Source organism: Onychostoma macrolepis, chromosome 13 (genome assembly GCF_012432095.1).
Source record: "Onychostoma macrolepis isolate SWU-2019 chromosome 13, ASM1243209v1, whole genome shotgun sequence".
NCBI classification, from domain to species: Eukaryota; Metazoa; Chordata; class Actinopteri; order Cypriniformes; family Cyprinidae; genus Onychostoma; species Onychostoma macrolepis.
In genome coordinates, this window is record NC_081167.1 from 1,422,380 (window position 1) to 1,443,545 (window position 21,166).

A 21,166-nucleotide genomic window follows, 5' to 3' on the forward strand; every position below is an offset into this window, starting at 1 on the left:
ACAGTTTTATTGGTCCAGATACAGCCAACGTGAGGTGACAACACCATCGGCTTTCGTCGCCACTATTTCTTTGAAACTGGCTTGATGGGTCCCGGCCTTTAGGAATTAAGCCCCGTTCACACCAAGGATGATAACTATAAAGATAACGATAAAGATATAGTTCTAAAAATCGTTCTCAATATTAAAGAATAGCAGAGTCCACACCACAGCTATAACGTTAAAGGCACAGAGAAACAATGTTGTTGGAATCATTTTCAGAACGATTTTTCCAGCTGATACACAATACAAACACTGATACCCAATCAGAAACAATCCTGCTATAACAAGCTCAAGAATTTAAAGCGGCAGACGAGCGTGTGCTAAGCTGACTATATAATTCGCTTGTGTAGATGCTAATATCATTATCTTTATAGTTATCGTTCTTGGTGTGAACAGAGCTTTAATCCGGTCCTTTTTCAGCCTTGATACCAGGGGTCGTCTTCTTGCCTTTTAAAAGGTGTCTGCAATTGACCTAGCATCATTTCATTTAATGTTCATTAATTTTTCATTTAAGCTTATCGTAATCCGTTTGTGTACAAGCATAATTTTAACTCTTAGACAAGAAACTGAAAACATGTTTACCTGGGCATTCTTTTACTAATAATTAATCAAATAATGCAATATAATTTTTTATACAGTTTTCTTTTATTCATAGCTTTTCATTTACAATGTGGCATTTAACAGAACATGGAAGTTTATTCATCTAATACAGGGATGGGCAACTTCGGTCCTGGAGGGCCACTGTCCAGAAGAGTTTAGCTCCAACCCTAATCAAACACACCTGCCTGTAACTTTCTAGTAGTCTCAGCCTCAGACGTCACGCCCACGGACCGCTGGCTGAACGTCTGATGCATATGGCACACAAAAGTGGAAACACTTCAGCAGTTTCGAAGTCGTCATCGGATTAGTTGAATTATACAGGATTTCTGGGAGACATTTGCGTTCTTTAACGTTCCGCTTGGAAACAAAAATGCTGTGATGCCAAACCTCCTCATGAAAGAAGAAAGCCAACGGGTTTACAACTGTGACAACGATCGCTTATCAGGATCAACTAAATCAACCAAGCCATCAGCATGGCACAACCTGATATTGCCGAGTGCGACGTGTTTCTGGGTTAACATCTTTGTTGACCCTGTAACAACATTGTGATTAACCAATCAGATTTCAAGAACCAGTTTATAATTTTTGTGAAGTTTAGGATTACAATTAGTGTTTGGTGCCTGTACATCAGTGTAATGCATCTATCAGTTCCTCTGATTTTAGGGATTACTCATGGGTAAGGTTAGGTTTAGGTGTAGGAATATGGTTAAGATTATATTTTTGGATTAAAATGTTGTTCCAGGGTCAACAAAATCTGGTGACCCAGGAACACCTCTAACTCGGCAATATCAGGACGTGCCTGCATGCGCTAGTGGTAAACAAAAAGAGCTATTGGTCAGTAAATGTGGATCGTAGCTGCAAACACACTGTGCGATGATCATGCTGTATCGTAGCTATGACAATGGCCGTCTTTGAACCTCTCTCACTGTACGACACAGGACCCCCGATTACAAGCCACGATCACAGAAATCGACACGATTGTTTAACGATGCCATTCTTTCTTCTGGGACAGCCGAAAATTGCGCAGTGTGTTTCGGGCTTTAGCAATGTACGAAGAACAGGCCTCAGGACCAAAGTTGCCCATCCCTGATCTACTATTTGTTTGAGGCATTAAACCGAATCAAAAATAAACCAAACCATATTCCTGGATCCCCCAAAACGACATATTTTGCATGTCTTTGAATGTAATGAGTTGAATCAGGAGTTTGATTAAGGAGACATGCAAATGTGCTCAAGGAATGTGGTTGGGAACCAATGCTCTGTACAATGAAAATGTATAGTGCACATATACATATTTTCTGATAGCATTTTAAATTGATTAACTATTTAAAACCCTTTTGCACAAAGAACAAAAATAAAGTCTCAGATTAGCATAACTTTTCAGGTGTATCTGTAAGTGTGATTTTGTTTTTCATTACACTACTCCTAATTAAATGCTCCAGAGGGAATGTGCAGGTGATTTCTGAAAATGTTCCACTTTGTAAACCTTACTACACTCAGAACACAGCAGTTTTATTTTCACATTTAATTTGCATATGACGTTTCAGGTCTTTTGGATATGTGAAAGTCTTCTCACACTGAAGACACTTGTAAGGCTTCTCTCCGGTGTGAACTCTCATGTGAATGTGAAGGTTTCCTTTAACTGTAAAACCTTTTCCACACTCTTGGCAGGTGAAAGGCTTCTCTCCAGTGTGAACTTTTATGTGATTCTCAAGGTTTGATTTGCTTTTACATGTCTTTCCACAGAAATAACACATGAAAGGCTTATCCCCGATGTGAATTACTACATGCTTCTTAAGGAGATTACTATCTGTGAAACTCTTTCCACACTCATGACATGTTAAACTGTTCTCTCTTAAATGAATCCTCATGTGGTAATTAAGCGTTTCTTTACGTCCAAAACTCTTTCCACACTGGTCACAAATAAACGGCTTCTCACCGGTGTGAATTTTCATGTGAGTATTAAGATTGCCCTTTCGTGAGAAGCCATTCCCACACACTTTGCAGCTGTAAGGGCTCTCTCCAGTGTGAACTCTCATGTGGGAATCAAGGGTTTCTTTACGTCTGAAACTCTTTCCACACTGTTCACACGTGAATGGCTGCTCTCCGGTGTGAATTCTCATGTGAGTCTTAAGATTTCCTTTATGTGAGAAGCTCTTCCCACACAATTTGCAGGCAAACGGAGTTTCTCCAGTGTGATCTCTCATGTGGGCATTAAGGGTTGCTTTATACTTGAAACATGTTCCACACTGAGCACACATGAATGGCTTCTCTTCATTGTGAATCTTCATGTGATTCTTGTGGCTTACTTTATGAACAAATCGCTTTCCACAATGATGGCATGAGTAAGGCTTCTCTCCAGAGTGAACTCTCATGTGAGTATTGAGGTTTTTTTTGAATCGGAAACTCCTTCCACACTGATGACATCTAAAATGGGTCTCTTCTGAGTGGACCCTCAAGTGGGAATTAAGGATTTCTTTACATCTGAAACTCTTTCCACACTGACCACATACAAACGGCTTCTCTCCAGTGTGAATTGTCATGTGAATCTTAAGACTTTCTTTTCGTGAGAAGCTCCTCCCACACAGTTTGCAAGTGAAAGGCTTCTCTCCAGTGTGACTTCTAATGTGGACTTTAAGGTTTGCTTTTTGAGTGAAACGTTTTCCACATTGTGGGCAGATGAAATAACATTTAGATTTGGTCATCTTAGTCTTTGTTCGTGAGGAAATATTTTCAGTCTGTGTGGTGTGTGATTTTTCTCCAATCATGAAATTATGTGTCTGGTCTTTCTCTTCCAATTCATTAAGTTCTTCTCTCTCCTCTTTAGGCGCCATCAGGTCTAAAGTGAAACAAGGCGTACACATTTTTTAGACATTACATAGACCGAAAGCAACATATGTGAAAACCAACATAAAACATCAAAACCAACATGAATGCTCAATCCCAAGAAGTCTTTCAGAACTTTAAGAACCTTGTCTCAATATTGTTAACTCCTCACTTTCTTATGTACAGATTTATCTGCCGGCTTAATGCTTCTAAAAATGAAATTATTGTGGGTCTATCAAATATAGGGGTTAGTACTACATGGTATCAGTCAAAGCTGTGGAGACACTGGTATTGCTGTGTTTTGTAACTCTTTATGTCTGTGATAGATGCTATGGGTTTTATATGTTGTCTATTGTCTTTTTTAAATCTAGACCTTGAGTCTGTAATAACGTTTGATTGATTGATTGATTGATTGAATGATTGATTGATTTAGGACACATTGTTTACCAAACACCTGATCAAACACAGTTTGACCCAGAAGACCTTTTTTTGTTATATTCCAATTCCAAATCTTCCATTTATGTCTAAAATATGAGAAAAACAGTGTCATCTCAACTATACACAGTTTTACATATTTCTGAATAGGATTAAGCCCCATCATTGCTCATAAACTGTTTATCCAAGTTCGTTCTCTTCTAGTGCTATTAGATCTTTTGACAGAAAACACAAGAGTACGGAGTGCATCAGGGCTCTGTATTAGGTCCACTTATTAACATAAATTCTTTAATGATATGGCAATGATTCTGAGTCTTACATTTTCTCACAATCTGAAAAAAGAAAAACACAAACAAACAAAAAAAACTCTTTAAGCAGTAATCAGCAATGAATTTGATTTAATTGCTAGAGATCAGAGAATGTGAGCAGAGTGGAGCGGCAACAATTTTCCCTCTGCACTCTAAGCATTCAATAATCACTCCGCTCCGGGTTTACCATTCCCGCTCCTCACTGAATTGATCAGAAAGACTGCTCTGCCTTCACTCCATGACAAAATTTGCTAAAGTATTTAAGTATGTTTTTAAATATCACAAAGTTCTGTTCAGAACTAACTTATATCAAATGAAAAATAAATACACAATACTAGAATAATAGTTTTAACTTGGTTTATTGGAACACTACAATTAGCCCAAGTCTATATTAAATGAATGAAATTTCACTTGTTTATGCAGCGTCTCTCGACTATGGTGAAGTTGAGGGTTGTAGTTACTTCAGAAACAGAAATAATATGCTGTAACTTTCACATTTTTAAGCTGATAAATCACAGGGCAGCATTGATAATTTTCTGGGTAACACTTTCTATGAAGCCCGTATTTATAATACATTATAAGGGTATTCTTAAGGCATTATAATGAATGCGTAATGCATTATAAAAAACCTTATGTGTTATAAAATCTGATGAATAATCATAACAATTATAATACATTATAGTACTTGCGTATTTGTGGTTATAACTTTTAAAAGTATGATTATTTATAACACACAATGAACACCATATTAAATCTACATCATTTATAATGGGCTATATCATAGCTTGACATTGTTTATTTAAGATCTGCACAGTACCTTACTACATCTCGAGTGCAATGTTTATATAAAACTAATTGTATTAGTAGACTTCGGTAGGGTAGGTAGAATGTTCACATACTTGCAAAGTATCCTATACTCAGTTTGTGTGTTGAGGAACCATCAAAATAAAGTGTTAGCATACAGTATATTCAGCAGACATACTACTAATACTCTCATGACTGCTAGTTGACATGTAATTGCAGAGTTACTTATCAACAGCTGTCTAAAGGGTGCCATCAAAATAATCAAACTGATATTTTTATTTATATATATATATATATATATATATATATATATATATATATATATATATATATATATATATATATATATATATATATATATATATATATATATATATGTGTGTATATATATATTAGTGCTGTCAATCGATTAAAAACATTTACCGCGTTAATCACAGTCAGGAATTGTGATTAATCGCAAATTTTAAATACTAGGATTTACCTGTAAATGTGTTGAAAAAGACATGCATGACAAACTAGTTTAAGGAAACAGAACCTTTCACACTTCTGCCAGGTATGAGACATAATCCTTATTATTCTTTTATCATTATTCTTTTGTTTTTATTCAGCCATAAATCAACCTTTAAACTGGTGATAAAACGTTTACCAAGCCACATCGCTTCAATCCCAGTATACATTTACCCAACTATTATCAAAAGTATTTTTAAATAAATACAACAAAACATTTCTTGCAGCCTTACATGAAGTATTATGACAAAATGCATTATGAAGAAGAATTGGACCTGTTCTGCAGCTGCATTAGAGCTAATATTAGCATCATGCTTCATAAGACAATTTATGAGATTAATAGTACACTTTTACTCAGAACTCACTTCAAACCACCATCGAGTGTTTGTAATAACTTCCTGTTACGATCACATGTGGAATTTGGTCGTTTACTGTTATTAAAATATGCTAATATTAAATATTAAATTCTGCTGTGTAAAAGCACATGTATGCTCTGCTGAAACTCACGTTGTTTGTGATGTTACAACCGCCTCTCCATTCTTAAGTTGTCAGGGATACATTTCAAGTATAATACACATTAGTAAAAGGATCTATTTTAATTTTAATTTGTCTATATACACTTCGGGCGGCCGCGGTACATTATAAAAGTAGCCCAAAATACCGCAACCCGCTTACATTTCTTTTCAGGAGCACTAGTGCTCCTACTTAAAAATAAATGAATAAATAAAAAATAGGAACAGACCTTCTGATGAATGACAGGAGGGTCATTCCTGGGATTCGGTAACATTTTAACTTGGAATATACATGTTTTTCAACTTCTAAATACCCCACATCATTAGGCACATATCAAACCTCCAAAAAAAATATTCATCATATTTTAATATATCATATTCAAAATATCATATTTTCCCACCTCAGGCATTACAGACCTTTTATCAATTTGAGTTTTGTTCCAGCTTTTTTTTTTCTCAACCCCGTAACGGACAAAATGGGATTGGTTTAAAAAGGATTTTACACAGAAATCGTTATAAAACAAACATCTACCTACTGCTCTTGTGTCCGTGATAAAAATTTAATGATATCAAATGTAACATTTATCATCATTTTCACATTTTTATAGGACTGAAGCTAAAAGTACACAAATTGTTTGTCTACAGTCTCTTTATTTTTGTAAAAAATATTTTTAATTTAAAATGAACTAAAACCATTTTATTGTTTTAGCCCTTAACATGTCAGATGGTAATCAGCAAGAAATACTTTTGTTCTTAATTGTCTTCCCTATATTTTTCTGATGGGGTTGAAGACTGTAACACATTTGAAGGGATACATTGCCTTAAATTTACATTTTTAGATTTGTTTCTCTCTCATATTGTCCCCTTGTTTCTGGGTCAACATATCTGCATGGCCAACATTGTCTTTCTGCTGCAAATGTGGGCACAATTTCTGATGTATGATGCTTGTCCATGTTTAAGTGGACATATTATGTCAAAAATAGTTGTCATGCTTTTGGAGTATATATATTTACTGAAACCATAACTATTTTATATTTTTTCATTAAAATTATTAATAAATGAAGCAAATAACTCAACCCTGTAACAATGAGAAATACATATATTTGTGATGGGGTTGAGTGTGACGGGGTTGTGGCCACTGCTGCTCATGTAGCATAGGAGAGTAGACCATATATGGCAGCAATAAAATAAACACATTGTATATACTTACAAATGAAAATAAAATGTTGTAAAAGTAATAATTTTCCATCTTAATTTTTATATGACGGGGTTGAGTTGTTAAGCTTGACAGTACCCTCCCTGACCATAACATGCCTCAAAAAAATGAATAAAAAGTATGATACCACTAACCATTTTCTGCACCACTATTAAAGAGACCTGAATGAAGTCACATATGAGTGGAGACTAAATTATTATGGACGAGGAATGGTTAGTGTGACAGGGTTGAGTTCAGACTGAGAGACATAACTTTACAGTCTGTTTTTTTAATCAAATAGTTTGCATTTTTTTTTTTTAGAATAAATTTTTTCTAAAAAAAATAGTAAATGCTTACATTGTTGCCAAAAATCACAGACACTATGCACATTTTGTTAATAATTTTCTAAGTACAAACTCAGGGACATTACAAAATGCTTGGTTCAAGATAGATACTGTATAAGACATTATTTTATGCTAAAAATATAAAAATGCAATAATTATTTTTATTAATTATAATGGGCATCCCAAAGTTTTGTGAAAAGCTTCTAACAATTTTGGTGAACCACCACTTTACAAACTCTGGGGGACTGAAATATTACCGAATCCCAAGAATGACCCAGAAATTAACCTTCCTATTGTTATTTGACTCCTTGAAGTTTTTTTTTTTTTTTAAACCTTTGTAATGCCATTTTTCTAACTTTATTAAATGTATGTCATCTTTTGTGCCAAAAAACTTTTATCAACAGATTTTAACTACACAAATTAAATTAAAATAATAAGATATAACAATAACAATCAGGAAGAATAAGTTTCCAGTCAAATGAAATCAGCATCAACAATTCATCTTTGCATGGCACAGAAGAGCACAAATGTGGCATTAAGGAATATTTACAGAATTTAAGAAATTTAAGAAGACTCAGAGGTGGCATTAATGCATCTCATAATAACAATGTTATGAGATTAATGTTTTAAATATATACATTTCAATGAATTAATTGACTCAATTTATACTTTAAAAATGGAACAGAAACTGCCAGTAGGTGGCATCAAGTCACTGTCTTTGTCATTGAATCATTCATTCAATCGATTCGTTCAAACGGCTGATTCATTTAGTTAACGAAGCAAGTGACTCTCTTTATGAATGGGTCATTGAATCATTGATTCACTAGATGTTCAAAAGCAAAGATTCATTCATAAACGAATCTCTTGACGCTGTGTCAAAGACTTGCGCAGAGGCTCAGCTGTGACTTTGTTTTTTTAACTATATGTTTGTTGACGAAATAGAGCAAAATAGGCATTGTTCCTAAAATGTTAGTCACTTAATATTACCTTTTGTATAAAATCAAAAATGTATAAACTGTTGTATAAATTCAATTTCACATTTGCAAGCTCTCTATAATCATTAAAAAGCTGTTACCCTCCACATATATTATGTATATATATATATATATATATATATAAAAAGTTCAACGCAAATGTGTCATATTACACATTCATCTGATCTGATATCTGATCTTATGGCTGTTTGAGAAAAAAAAAAATCTTATTATTATTACTTATAAGTGGTCTTTGTCTGCTTTAAGTAAAGTAACATAAGTAACGTGGCAAGATATGAAACTTATAATACATTATAACTATGACAAATATAATCCATTGTAACTTGTAATTGGAGTGTAATTGGAAATCTCGGAAAATGCTAACTTTACCCTGATAGCACTGAAAGCGAACATCCCACCCTCCCATCGCTGTCCAAAGCCACGCCCCCTGAACGTACATTCGCTCAAAGAGCAGAATACCAGAGACAACATTAAATTTCCAATTACAGTCCTCGCGCCCTCCCTGCCCTGCACATTTCAGATATATCTTATCACATCTGACGGTTGTTCTGTTCGACCGCAAGTCATAAGTACCCTGCGAAATGGACATCACCAGATATTCCGCCATGATTCCAGTTCAAAGCGAGTGTATATGTTCCATACAAAGGGCATTAAAGTGTGCGAGACGTGAATTTAAATTGCATTTATTTATAGAGGTATATTATGTCACACGTCACACTTCTCTAGTAAGTTTTGTCTGTGTGTGAAGACGCTGCGCAGCGCAAATCCTTGAATGAATATTCCGAAGTAAACTTCAATGGATTTTTGAAGACAATTACCTATGGCACCTTTAAGCGGATTGATCATGTTCATTGTGTGTTATAAATCATCATACTCTTAGAAGCTATAACCACAAATAAGTAACTATTATAATACATTAAAACTGTTCTTATGAATATTCATGAGATGATACAATGTATTATAAAGTTATTTATAATGCATTATGCATTCATTATAATGCCTTAAGAATACCTTTATAATGTATTATAAATACAGGCTTCATAGAAAGTGTTACCATTTTCTGCAATCCTGAATGTTTCCATGTGCGCAATATGTACATTATGTATGAGCTTGCGTGTTGTGTGTGTGCAGCAATGTAGCAGGCAGCACAATAGTTTAGAGTGGATATTAACTACCTGTTCAATGAACTGTTTAAAATGTGAATTCACCCAATCAATATTAATTATTCACATGCTACAAACAAGCATGCTTGAGACATAACCTCCCACACTCATCCGTCATCTTAATTATAACCTTCACCTTCTTTCTGATGACCCACATACAGTCATGGCCAAAAATATCGTCACCCTTGGTAAATATGATCAAAGGCGGCTGTGAAAATTAATCTGCATTATTAATCATTTTGATCTTTTATTTAAAAAAATTCACAAAAATCTAACCTTTCATTGGATAATAAGAATTTAAAATGGGGGGAAATATCATTATGAAATAAATGTTTTTCTCTAATACACATTGGCCACAATTAATGGCACCCTTTTATTCAATACTTTTTGAAACCTCCATTTGTCAGTTTAACAGCTCTACTGTATTTTTAATACAAATACCTAAAAACCATACAGTTTTGAGGTGCTATATCTGTGTGATTTTAACTGTGATTATCATAATTTAAATGTATGCTACTATGGAAGACCAATGATTAATTAAAAAAAATAAAAATAAATAATTAATTTCACTGTATAAAAATGAGGTTGCTACAATTTTTACAGATGTTAGCCAACAGATTTTGATAATGAACAAAATTTGCATCTGCATCCTAACTCAAGCTACTATTATCAAATGTGCATTTCTAAGAGCCAAAAAAAAGTAATATTACTAGTAATATTATCACGTATCACAAACCTGTTTCTTTGGAAACAATACCACTCAGAACATGCAGAATCTAAAAAAAATAATTTTCTATTAAGATATTTAGCCTATTTTGTTAAGGAAAATTAACAGTCTGGTTTGAACAACTCACTTTGGAGCAAAAATCTCGCTTTAAACTTAAAAAAAAAAAAGATTTGACATTTATCGTGATAATTATCGATATCGACTGATATGAAAAAAAATTATAATTTTTTTTGGGCCGTATCGCCCAGCCCTAGGCTGTTGGCATTAATTATGCTCGAGATGGAGCGGTAGTGGAAAGCTCTCGGAGTGAGTGAAAACCACCACACTCCAACTTTTGTTCAATGCAAAAAAATTATGTACATAATAAAATAAATGATTAAAATAAACATTATAATTCCCCAAATCTGGACTAAGTTACAGATGTTTCAAAATAAAGACGTCATAATGACAAATGTCCAGCTCTGAAGTAAGATCTTCTGGGGTCTTCTCTTATGCTGGTTTCAGAATGCTTTCGAATTATCGTAAAAACGAGTTTCCTAGTCAGAAATTGGACATGAACGGCTTTTCAAATCATATTTACAACTAGAAAACTGGAGTTTTATACATTTTTCTCACACCAAATGGAAACAATTCATTTTTTATGTATTTTTAATACATGTATTTTTATTTTTAATGTAGGAGATGGCGTGAACTTGAGTGTTCGAGGGGTGTCAGCAATCTCCATTTAGCCTATTTAGTTGTGCAAAAAAGTTCATTGTGCTGCTGAATGTTGTAAACTGGTATTTGCATTCAAATTATTTAATTTTTTTTAATGTACCAATTAGGAATGTCAATGATTAATCAACGATCGATTAATTGTCAATTAAAGCTATCGATGGTCAATTAAGCTGTTTAATTTTGGGCTGCGTGTGGCTCATGCGCAAAACACGTGCAAGCAGCTCTGAGTGACGGTGATGAGCCTGGATCTATCAAAAATAATTCACTAATGTACAAATTATGCTTTTAATATGATCCGAACTTTAAAAGTATATTAAAACAGAAACAATACAAAGTTCTTTTGTATTGAAATGTTGTAACTAAGTCACGTTTAATTATAATTTCCCCAGATAATTGTTGCATATCAGGCTCTGCGCTTTGACAGGGCTACGGACACGAGCATGACAGATATATAATTAATTCCTACAACTTATTAATTTGTGGCCACTGTCCATGTGTCATTCATTTCTTCCCTAGAAAACCCATGATTTAACTAAAATGAGGGAACAAATTAAGTCATAGGAATAAATTCTTAATTCGTGGCCACAAAATATGGCCCCCGCATATTTACCACAGTAACAGATGCGAAAACAGTGATTAAAAGTGAATGACAATAAAATAAAATTCCGAAATTAGAGGATTAGATGGTGAGAATTTGGGAAAAGAAACAATAAATATTATAAAATTTGTGACCAACTGGCAAAACAGAACACAAAGCCATGTATGGCTTCACAATGTAACATTTGCCTTCTAACCCATTATTTCTCTTATAAACAAAACTTTGTACCTCACTTATGACCTATACTCACATAAACCTGCTTCGTGTGAGCAGCAGTGCCTTTGTCGTAGCTCTGCTGGTGGAAGCGGTTCTCTGACCGCGCCGCAGTTACGTTTGTAGTTTGCAAACATTGTGATTGTGTTTTAAAATACAAAAACGAGCACCATGAAACCATTTAAAAAGCTGCATTCAGCGGTCTCTGTGACAGGATATGAAACAGCCAACAAAGTAAAATGATCCGTAACTACAAAGCACTCTTCATTTTATCAAATTAACATAATTGTATGTATTCATTTTACAATCCTGATACCAGCCTTTTATTTAGACTAAAACCCCTTTAATTTGGGTGAGGAAGCTGGCATTTTGATTGGCATTTGCACATCCTGTCATGCCTATATGCCACTGAAATGCATTTTGCAGTATTAAGGTTAATATTAATCGATAAATTGATTGTTAATTTAAACAATCGATCATAGAAATTATTGAAAATTAACAACCCTAGTACTGATTAAAAAAAAAAATCATTTGTAGCGCAATTGTTTTACCGCTTTAAGTGGGTCACACATCAGACTTGAAGCGCTATGGCTAATGAACTCAAGTCGTGCAAAAACAAGTTTTTCTTTCCAAGGAAACTGAATTTAAAATCAGAATATATATATATATATATATATATATATATATATATATATATATATATATATATATATATATATATATGGGTATGGATTCAGATGTCCTGATTCAATTCCAATTCGCAAGCTCTCGATTCGATTCTCAATTTTTTTTTGATTACATTCAGTAAATATAGCTTTAATACAAATGCTGATATTTAAAAAAAATGAACAGTAATAAATTAAGAGCCATGGGCCTGTATTTTAAACCTATTCTTTTCTTTTTTGTGTAGGGTCCTTTTTTAAAACAATAATAGGGCCCTATAACGCCCCATTCACACGGGGCGTCGGTGGCAGCGCTTGACGGAGGGCGTGTCTGAAGCTTGGTGCTGACGCGACTGTCATAGTGACAACAGCCAATCACATTACTTTTCTGGTGTTGCATGAACGGGATTGGCTAGCGTCTGCACTAGGGTATTTGCACAAGACTATCTGATTGGCTGACACCTGCGTTGGCGCTTGAAAAGTTGAAAAGTTTTCAACTTCTGCCACGAGCGACGCCAGTGAAGCGACGCGACGGACCCACAATTCCGTTCGGCAACGCTTGACGTCACTCCATTCAAAGTAAACGAGAGGCGTTGACGCCTTGCATTAGTGTGAATGCAGCGTAAAATGTTTTTCTTATTTTTTTCTGGTAACCAGATGAAGGCATAAAACTTTCATTTAATTTATCCTAATCAAATGCAACTAAAACCCTTTTATTTTTTGGCAAACAAAGTGCTGCACAACAGAGGTTTACTGTAAAGTAGTAGTAGTAGTATTGTTGTTACATTCAGTCTTAAGACTGCTACATAGTAAAATATTTCTAACAGTTTCTGCACGTTAAACCAAACTTTTACTTTGACGGGTTGTCATGAGGAACTTGCAGCTGCTGTGTATGTGATATGATGGTAGTTTTCTCAAATTAAACGGTAAAATGCTAATGAAATGACTCTCAGAGCAGCTGGAGATGATATTCGTGTGTTCATGTCATCATATAGTGAGACGGCAGAGACTGAAAACACCAAGAGCGTCATCCGTGCTTTAGTAAACAAAACAGTGCATCATGCCATCCGCCATTCAATCATTGTGGAAATCATGGTGCCTGCGTAATGTCAAATGCTTCCGCAGATTTGTAGTATTACTATAGCTTTTCACCTTAGCATGGCAAATCATGCATATTGCTTTGTTCTTGGTTCTTGTCAACAGTATCTCCACCATGATAAGCTCTGAATGAATGTCAGGCTTTCTGTTGTAACATCGCGCAAGGTAAATAAGAGGGTGACATCTAGTGGAGAAGACTAATGATAAGATTCACATTCATCTGATCTTGTGTTAAATGTTTGCCGAAATAAAATGAATAATTGCCGGAAAAGATCAATTTGTAGCTTTTGAGAATCGATATCGAATCGACGTCACTTAAAAAAAAATTATTAATCAAATTATTAATCGAATGTATTATATATACAGTGAGGAAAATAAGTATTTGAACACCCTGCTATTTTGCAAGTTCTCCCACTTAGAAATCATGGAGGGGTCTGAAATTGTCATCGTAGGTGCATGTCCACTGTGAGAGACATAATCTAAAAAAAAAAATCCAGAAATCACAATGTATGATTTTTTAACTATTTATTTGTATGATACAGCTGCAAATAAGTATTTGAACACCTGTCTATCAGCTAGAATTCTGACCCTCAAAGACCTGTTAGTCTGCCTTTAAAATGTCCACCTCCACTCCATTTATTATCCTAAATTAGATGCACCTGTTTGAGGTCGTTAGCTGCATAAAGACACCTGTCCACCCCATACAATCAGTAAGAATCCAACTACTAACATGGCCAAGACCAAAGAGCTGTCCAAAGACACTAGAGACAAAATTGTACACCTCCACAAGGCTGGAAAGGGCTACGGGAAATTGCCAAGCAGCTTGGTGAAAAAGGTCCACTGTTGGAGCAATCATTAGAAAATGGAAGAAGCTAAACATGACTGTCAATCTCCTCGGACTGGGGCTCCATGCAAGATCTCACCTCGTGGGGTCTCAATGATCCTAAGAAAGGTGAGAAATCAGCCCAGAACTACACGGGAGGAGCTGGTCAATGACCTGAAAAGAGCTGGGACCACCGTTTCCAAGGTTACTGTTGGTAATACACTAAGACGTCATGGTTTGAAATCATGCATGGCACGGAAGGTTCCCCTGCTTAAACCAGCACATGTCCAGGCCCGACTTAAGTTTGCCAATGACCATTTGGATGATCCAGAGGAGTCATGGGAGAAAGTCATGTGGTCAGATGAGACCAAAATAGAACTTTTGGTCATAATTCCACTAAACGTGTTTGGAGGAAGAAGAATGATGAGTACCATCCCAAGAACACCATCCCTACTGTGAAGCATGGGGTGGTAGCATCATGCTTTGGGGGTGTTTTTCTGCACATGGGACAGGGCGACTGCACTGTATTAAGGAGAGGATGACCGGGGCCATGTATTGCGAGATTTTGGGGAACAACCTCCTTCCCTCAGTTAGAGCATTGAAGATGGGTCGAGGCTGGGTCTTCCAACATGACAATGACCAAGCACACAGCCAGGATAACCAAGGAGTGGCTCTGTAAGAAGCATATCAAGGTTCTGGCGTGGCATAGCCAGTCTCCAGACCTAAACCCAATAGAGAATCTTTGAGGGAGCTCAAACTCCGTGTTTCTCAGCGACAGGCCAGAAACCTGACTGATCTAGAGAAGATCTGTGTGGAGGAGGCCAAAATCCCTCCTGCAGTGTGTGCAAACCTGGTGAAAACTACAGGAAACGCTTTGACCGCTGTAATTGCAAACAAAGGCTACTGTACCAAATATTAACATTGATTTTCTCAGGTGTTCAAATACTTATTTGCAGCTGTATCATACAAATAAATAGTTAAAAATCATACATTGTGATTTCTGGATTTTTTTTTTTAGATTATGTCTCTCACAGTGGACATGCACCTACGATGACAATTTCAGACCCCTCCATGATTTCTAAGTGGGAGAACTTGCAAAATAGCAGGGTGTTCAAATACTTATTTTCCTCACTGTGTATATATATATATACACACACACTGTATATGGTCAATGGGGTCCTAGAAATGTGGTCCTGAAACTGCAGCCTCCAGTATTGCAGGAATACCCTACTCGCAACAACAGACGCTCACATTGACAAGCGCTTATGAGCGAGAGGGTATTGCCAAAGACTATAGAAATACAAAGACGGTTCACTCCTATACTTATGAATGGGAGACACTGCAACGCGCAATATGGCGGTATAGTCCCGCCTTCTAAATGAAAGAGCCAATCGCTGATCGGTAAAGTCATTGCGTCACTGCAGCAGCCGTTAGAAGCTCCGGTTCCCATAGAAACCTGAGGCTGGACTAGCCTGAAAAATAAGATTATTTTATGCTATTTGAGCACAAGTAACAACATTCATGGGGCAGTTAATTTCAGAATTTGTTGCTGATTTGAAATATGTAATTTAATTTCAAGTTCAGCGAGCAGTTTTTGAGATTTCAGGATTCCCCCATTCATTTAGATAGGACTTGGTATTGTTTGAGCTGCCTGGAGGCGTTGCAAATATGGCCGCCGAGTAAACAAACTTTCCTTGAAAGGGACTTTGGTATAGCCCAGCTTTAGTTTAAAAGAGTACAAAGACATTCGTTATCGGTCAGAATTTCTGGAGAAAAATGAGCAGACGTTAGATTAGATGAAGCTTTCTAGAGCACATGTCGACTGCCTGCGTTCACACATGCTATCAAATGGAGTATACTTTGAAAGGCTGTGTGTTCGACTGTACGCATAGCGTATGCGTAAAAAACAAGTATACTTGGAGTGGGTCACCTCAAGCCCAATGTCAACTAAAACTGCTTTAATTAGGCCACTTATATATATATTAGTGCTGTCAATCTATTAAATTTAATACATTTAAATACATTTACCCAACTATTATCAAAAGTATTTCTAAATAAATACAACAAAACATTTCTTGCGACCTTACATGAAGTATTATGACAAAATGCATTATGAAGAAGAATTGGACCTGTTCTGCAGCTGCATTAGAGCTAATATTAGCATCATGCTTCATAAGACAATTTATGAGATTAATAGTACATTTTTACTCAGAACTCACTTCAAACCACCATCGAGTGTTTGTAATAACTTCCTTTACGATCACATGTGGAATTTGGTCGTTTACTGTTGTTAAAATATGCTATTTATAGCCTTTTATATCGCTGCTTAAATTTGAATTTCAGATGTACACATTCAACTCAAGAAAATCACATACAGATCATATCCATCGTAATCGTGTGTTTATTATCTTATATAATCTACAGTGGCTGTTGTCATGTTTATTTCTGCTGTGTAAAAGCACATGTATGCTCTGCTGAAACTCAGGTTGTTTGTGATGTTACCGCCTCTCCATTCTTAAGTAGCCAGGGATACATTCCAAGTATAATACACATTAGTAAAAGGATCTATTTTCATTTTTATTTGTCGACCGTGGTACATTATAAAAGTAGCCCAAAAAAACGCAACCCACGGCTCTGTAATTTTTCCCACAACTGCATTTTCAAAATAGGCCACTATTTTGTAGTGCCGTTACCCTGGCAACACTGATGCTGTAGCCTCATCACACAATGATAGATAACCTTCCGTGCTGCGATGACAGGAAGAAGTTGGGGTCAAACCTTATCAAACGATTAATTTGCATTAAAAAATTTATGCTTTAAAGTAATCGCATGCGTTAACGTTGACACCCCTAATATATATATATATATATATATATATATATATATATATATATATATATATATATATATATATTCATACTTTCGACATTCTTCAAAAATATCATTAATTTCTGTAGAGGTCGACATTTTAAGAAGGATAACATGACCGAGTTCAGTTTTGAGAATGGAAACCAACCTGTTTGTGTGTCAGTATCTTCTTGCTTCACACTGCATGCTCCTTCAATCTTCATGTCTTCATTCTCCTCCTTGATAAACGCCATCTTTATAATATTCACGTGGATCTCAGTCGCTTCACCAGGAATTTTTCTGTGTTTGGAAACAGTGTCATATGCAAGATGAGAATAAATTGTCACATACTAACTATTCATGTTAAAGTAATACTGTTTATATGTAGCCTAAAGAGTGTGGGATTGTTTTGCAAAGAATTTAACATAAAAAGTAAGTTTAATATTAAAAACTTTCCCTTAAAGTAAATTCCCACACACACACGTATTCGCTACACCACACTACATGGGTGAAATTACACCCTGGTATGAAATGAATACATTAAAGAAAAAAGTCATTTTACAGTGCTGTAATTTTTAAAGATTTCATATTATTTTAAGGTGAGCTTAAAGGGTGCACGACTATGAAAATAAGAAATAAGAAAAAGTATAATTTCATAGATATTGTTAATAATAGTTGTCCATATTAAAATATGTATGAACTTAATACATGACCTAGACTATTTATTTAGCACAAATCCTGTCATTTTAATAAATATTACATTACATTTATTAAACATTGTTGCTGCTCCCATTAAGCTCAGTGTCTCTCTTTAAGCTCTTATGTAAATACCTCATAAACAGACTTTAAATATTAACTGATGGTTGTCACTCTAAGTTAAGTTAATCGATTTTCTATGGATTCTGTCGACTCAAATCTGCAGACTGGCTCTGATCTTTGCCAACTAGCATCAACGTCTCCAGACTGTGAATCTGTGGAGAATCATGCAGTGTTCTCCAGACTAAAGATAAGTTGACATCTATTTAAAAAGAGGTTTATAATGAGGCTAGTTTCTGTTCATCCCCTTGAATTAAATGTTTTATTGGTTTGTTTTATTTGATTTTTGAATGTGTTACTTAGCTGAACGTGGACTAGTCTAGATGTTGTAATGTGCTTAGATGACACTTCACTATGAATATATAGCTGATCGACTTGAGTGCCTTGTTGCTTGATTTTAGTGTTGTTGTTTTTTGTTTTGTTTTTGTGATCGACTTTGTACCTTCAAAAAAATATATTTTTACAATTATTCTTTAAAAGATTTTTTAATAAAACATGATGTGAGCTTAATGGGAACAGGGGTGTGCTTTTTAAAGAACACAAAAATGAACCCATTAAGCACAGCCAGACTTTTTGAATTTAATGATGTATATATTAATTGAAATGCTTTTGTCATTTAAAATACAATTTATTACTTTTGTGCGAGAGATTAATATTTTATTTTAACATAACTTTTTGTACTGAAACCAATATCTTGTGCACTAAAAATGTCTCAATGTAGATTTTGGTGAGCTAAATAGGTATGTTTACCCTATATATAGAGAGAGAGAGAGAGAGATTGTTAAAGTGAAAATAAATACATTCTTGTATTTAATAAATACAAATGTTACAAATATTTGTTAAACAGCTTTGTTTATGTTCTCGACTCGTCTCAAACTTGTATCAGAAATATGTTATAATGCTGGTTTAAAAGCAGTTAGTGTTTTTAATTATCATAATAATTAGCCTATTAATACAATAATATTATATTGAACCTACAATAATTTAAAAAAAAAGCATATTGTCCCCATATCTCCATTTATAGCTAATAGCGAGTAAGATTACACATATTTTAACACCTGAATTGGGTTTATTGTTAATAGTACATCGAAAATGACCCAGACAGCTAGTATTTGTAGGATTTGACAGTTGTTTTGTAATAGTTGTCATCGCATGTGTTTTGCTTTTGTTTACATGTACTGCATTGACCAGAGGGTGTCGTCAGCGTGCAGTGATGGGGACGCTGTGAAACAGTCAATTATGGAATTAAATAATAAAAGAAAATTGAAAATTCTATTTTGTTTCCGTATCTCCTGTCAATGCGTGCCAGTGCTCGAGTGCGTGTTTACGACAAACTGAAATGAAACGAAACGAAACGAAATGAGACGCAATGTTTCTGCTACTATTGATGCTCAAAATACCGTCTTAAATATTAAATAAATCATTACGATGTTACATTTAAACATCCAATAATTGATAACTAGTTTTCTTTTTACAATGTTACAACTCTTGAACGGTTTACATTAATTTAAACACTTTAAATGCTTTATATGCTTAAAACAAACCTTTCTTCAGTCCAAACACAGAAGCATCACGCGGCGCAGCCTTATGACGCCACATCGCCAAACCAAATTAAAAGTCCTGTTCAAACGCTAAAATCTCACATTTATACATAAGAAGCGCATATAAATTTACATTTACACGGAATATATGAATTAATGAAATTTCCTGTTTAAGAGAACCATACAAGTGAGCGTAGGGTTCTGCATTTTCTCAGGTAAATACAGTAGATAATAGGACGCCTGAAGGAAGTGTTAGCAGTCCTATCCTGTTTTATTTAATGATTAATGACATTTTCACACAGATAGACATGGGTATAGGGAGAGCTTTATATGCAGATGATGGGGCGCTGTGAAAAAGGAGGCACAATGTTTTACTTTTCTCTGTAGCAAAAAGAAGAATTAATTTTGCAAAATGAAGAATCAATCCAGTAATCAATATTAAAATGTATGGACAGCAATTGGAACAAATGTCAGTTGTCAGATTTTGAGGAATATGGATGGATTCAAAATAGAATTCTTGAATGCATATCCAAAAATTAATAGATAGGTGTAAAAAAAGCAAAAAATAAATAAAAAATAAAATATGTAATGAGGAGCTTGCTGTCATTCTCTTAAAAGTATATGTTGTGCACTGATAAGAGCAGATATTTGTTATGGTGTACAGCTCTGCATCTAAAACACAGCTTTAAAAAATTAAGGCTATTCAATCACTAGCTCTGCAAATAAATATTATGCACGATTGGCTCAGAGAGGATCCAGACTCAGCAATAACAGCAGCAGCAGTATACATAAACCCACTTCAGTGTCAAAATGTCAAGAAGAATCTTTGATCACATTTCTGTGTTTGCTGCAGAATTAATAGCAATTCTTCTAGCTCTTCAGTGGTAAAAAAAAAAAAAAAAAAGAATTACAACCAATCAGTGATTTGTACTGACTCCCTTTCACCTCTTAATAGTTTGTCAAGTGGAACATCTATAGCTAGACAAGATATGATATATGAAGTATATTTAGAATAAGACAATCCATCACATATAGGCTATGGGGGTGAAAGGAAATGAGGAGGCAGATCATCTGGCTAAACGGGCTTTGAAACATTCACAAATGTTTGTTAAAGTGGCATTAAGTAAAACAGAAGTGAAAGGTATAATACCAAATGTAATAAGGAAGAAATGGCAGACGGAGTGTGATTGTGGAATTAAAGGTAGACACTTGCATTGCATACATGAAAAAGTTGGTCCGGAAAGAAGAAGGAAAGAGGATATATTAACCTCCAGAATGCATACTGGGCATTGCTCGTTAAATCAGTCTCTGCATAGAATATGGAAATGTGAAATTGTGACTAATGTGTTCAAACAAAAACAGTAGAGCACGTACTCTAGGGAGATGGGCCAAAGCA

At 35.0% G+C, this 21,166-nt stretch overlaps 1 protein-coding gene across 1 annotated transcript; it reads right to left on the reverse strand.

The window, feature by feature from the left end:
* Positions 1–685: 685 nt before the first annotated feature.
* Positions 686–19,846, reverse strand: LOC131552039 (gastrula zinc finger protein XlCGF26.1-like). Its single transcript, XM_058795429.1, has 3 exons — positions 19,774–19,846; positions 17,583–17,713; positions 686–3,478 (listed from the first exon to the last, which is right to left on the reverse strand). Exons 2-3 carry the CDS (start codon positions 17,665–17,667, stop codon positions 2,136–2,138), a joined length of 1,428 nt encoding a protein of 475 aa, XP_058651412.1. The 5' UTR covers positions 17,668–17,713; positions 19,774–19,846; the 3' UTR covers positions 686–2,135.
* Between the last annotated feature and the right edge of the window lie 1,320 nt (positions 19,847–21,166).

Coding starts and splice junctions, on each gene's coding strand:
- LOC131552039 (XM_058795429.1), bottom strand. CDS start 17,667: ATGGCGTTTATCAAGGAGGAGAATGAAGACATGAAGATTGAAGGAGCA. Junction 3,479..17,582: donor AGATACTGACACACAAACAG/GTTGGTTTCCAT, acceptor GTTTCACTTTAG/ACCTGATGGCGCCTAAAGAG.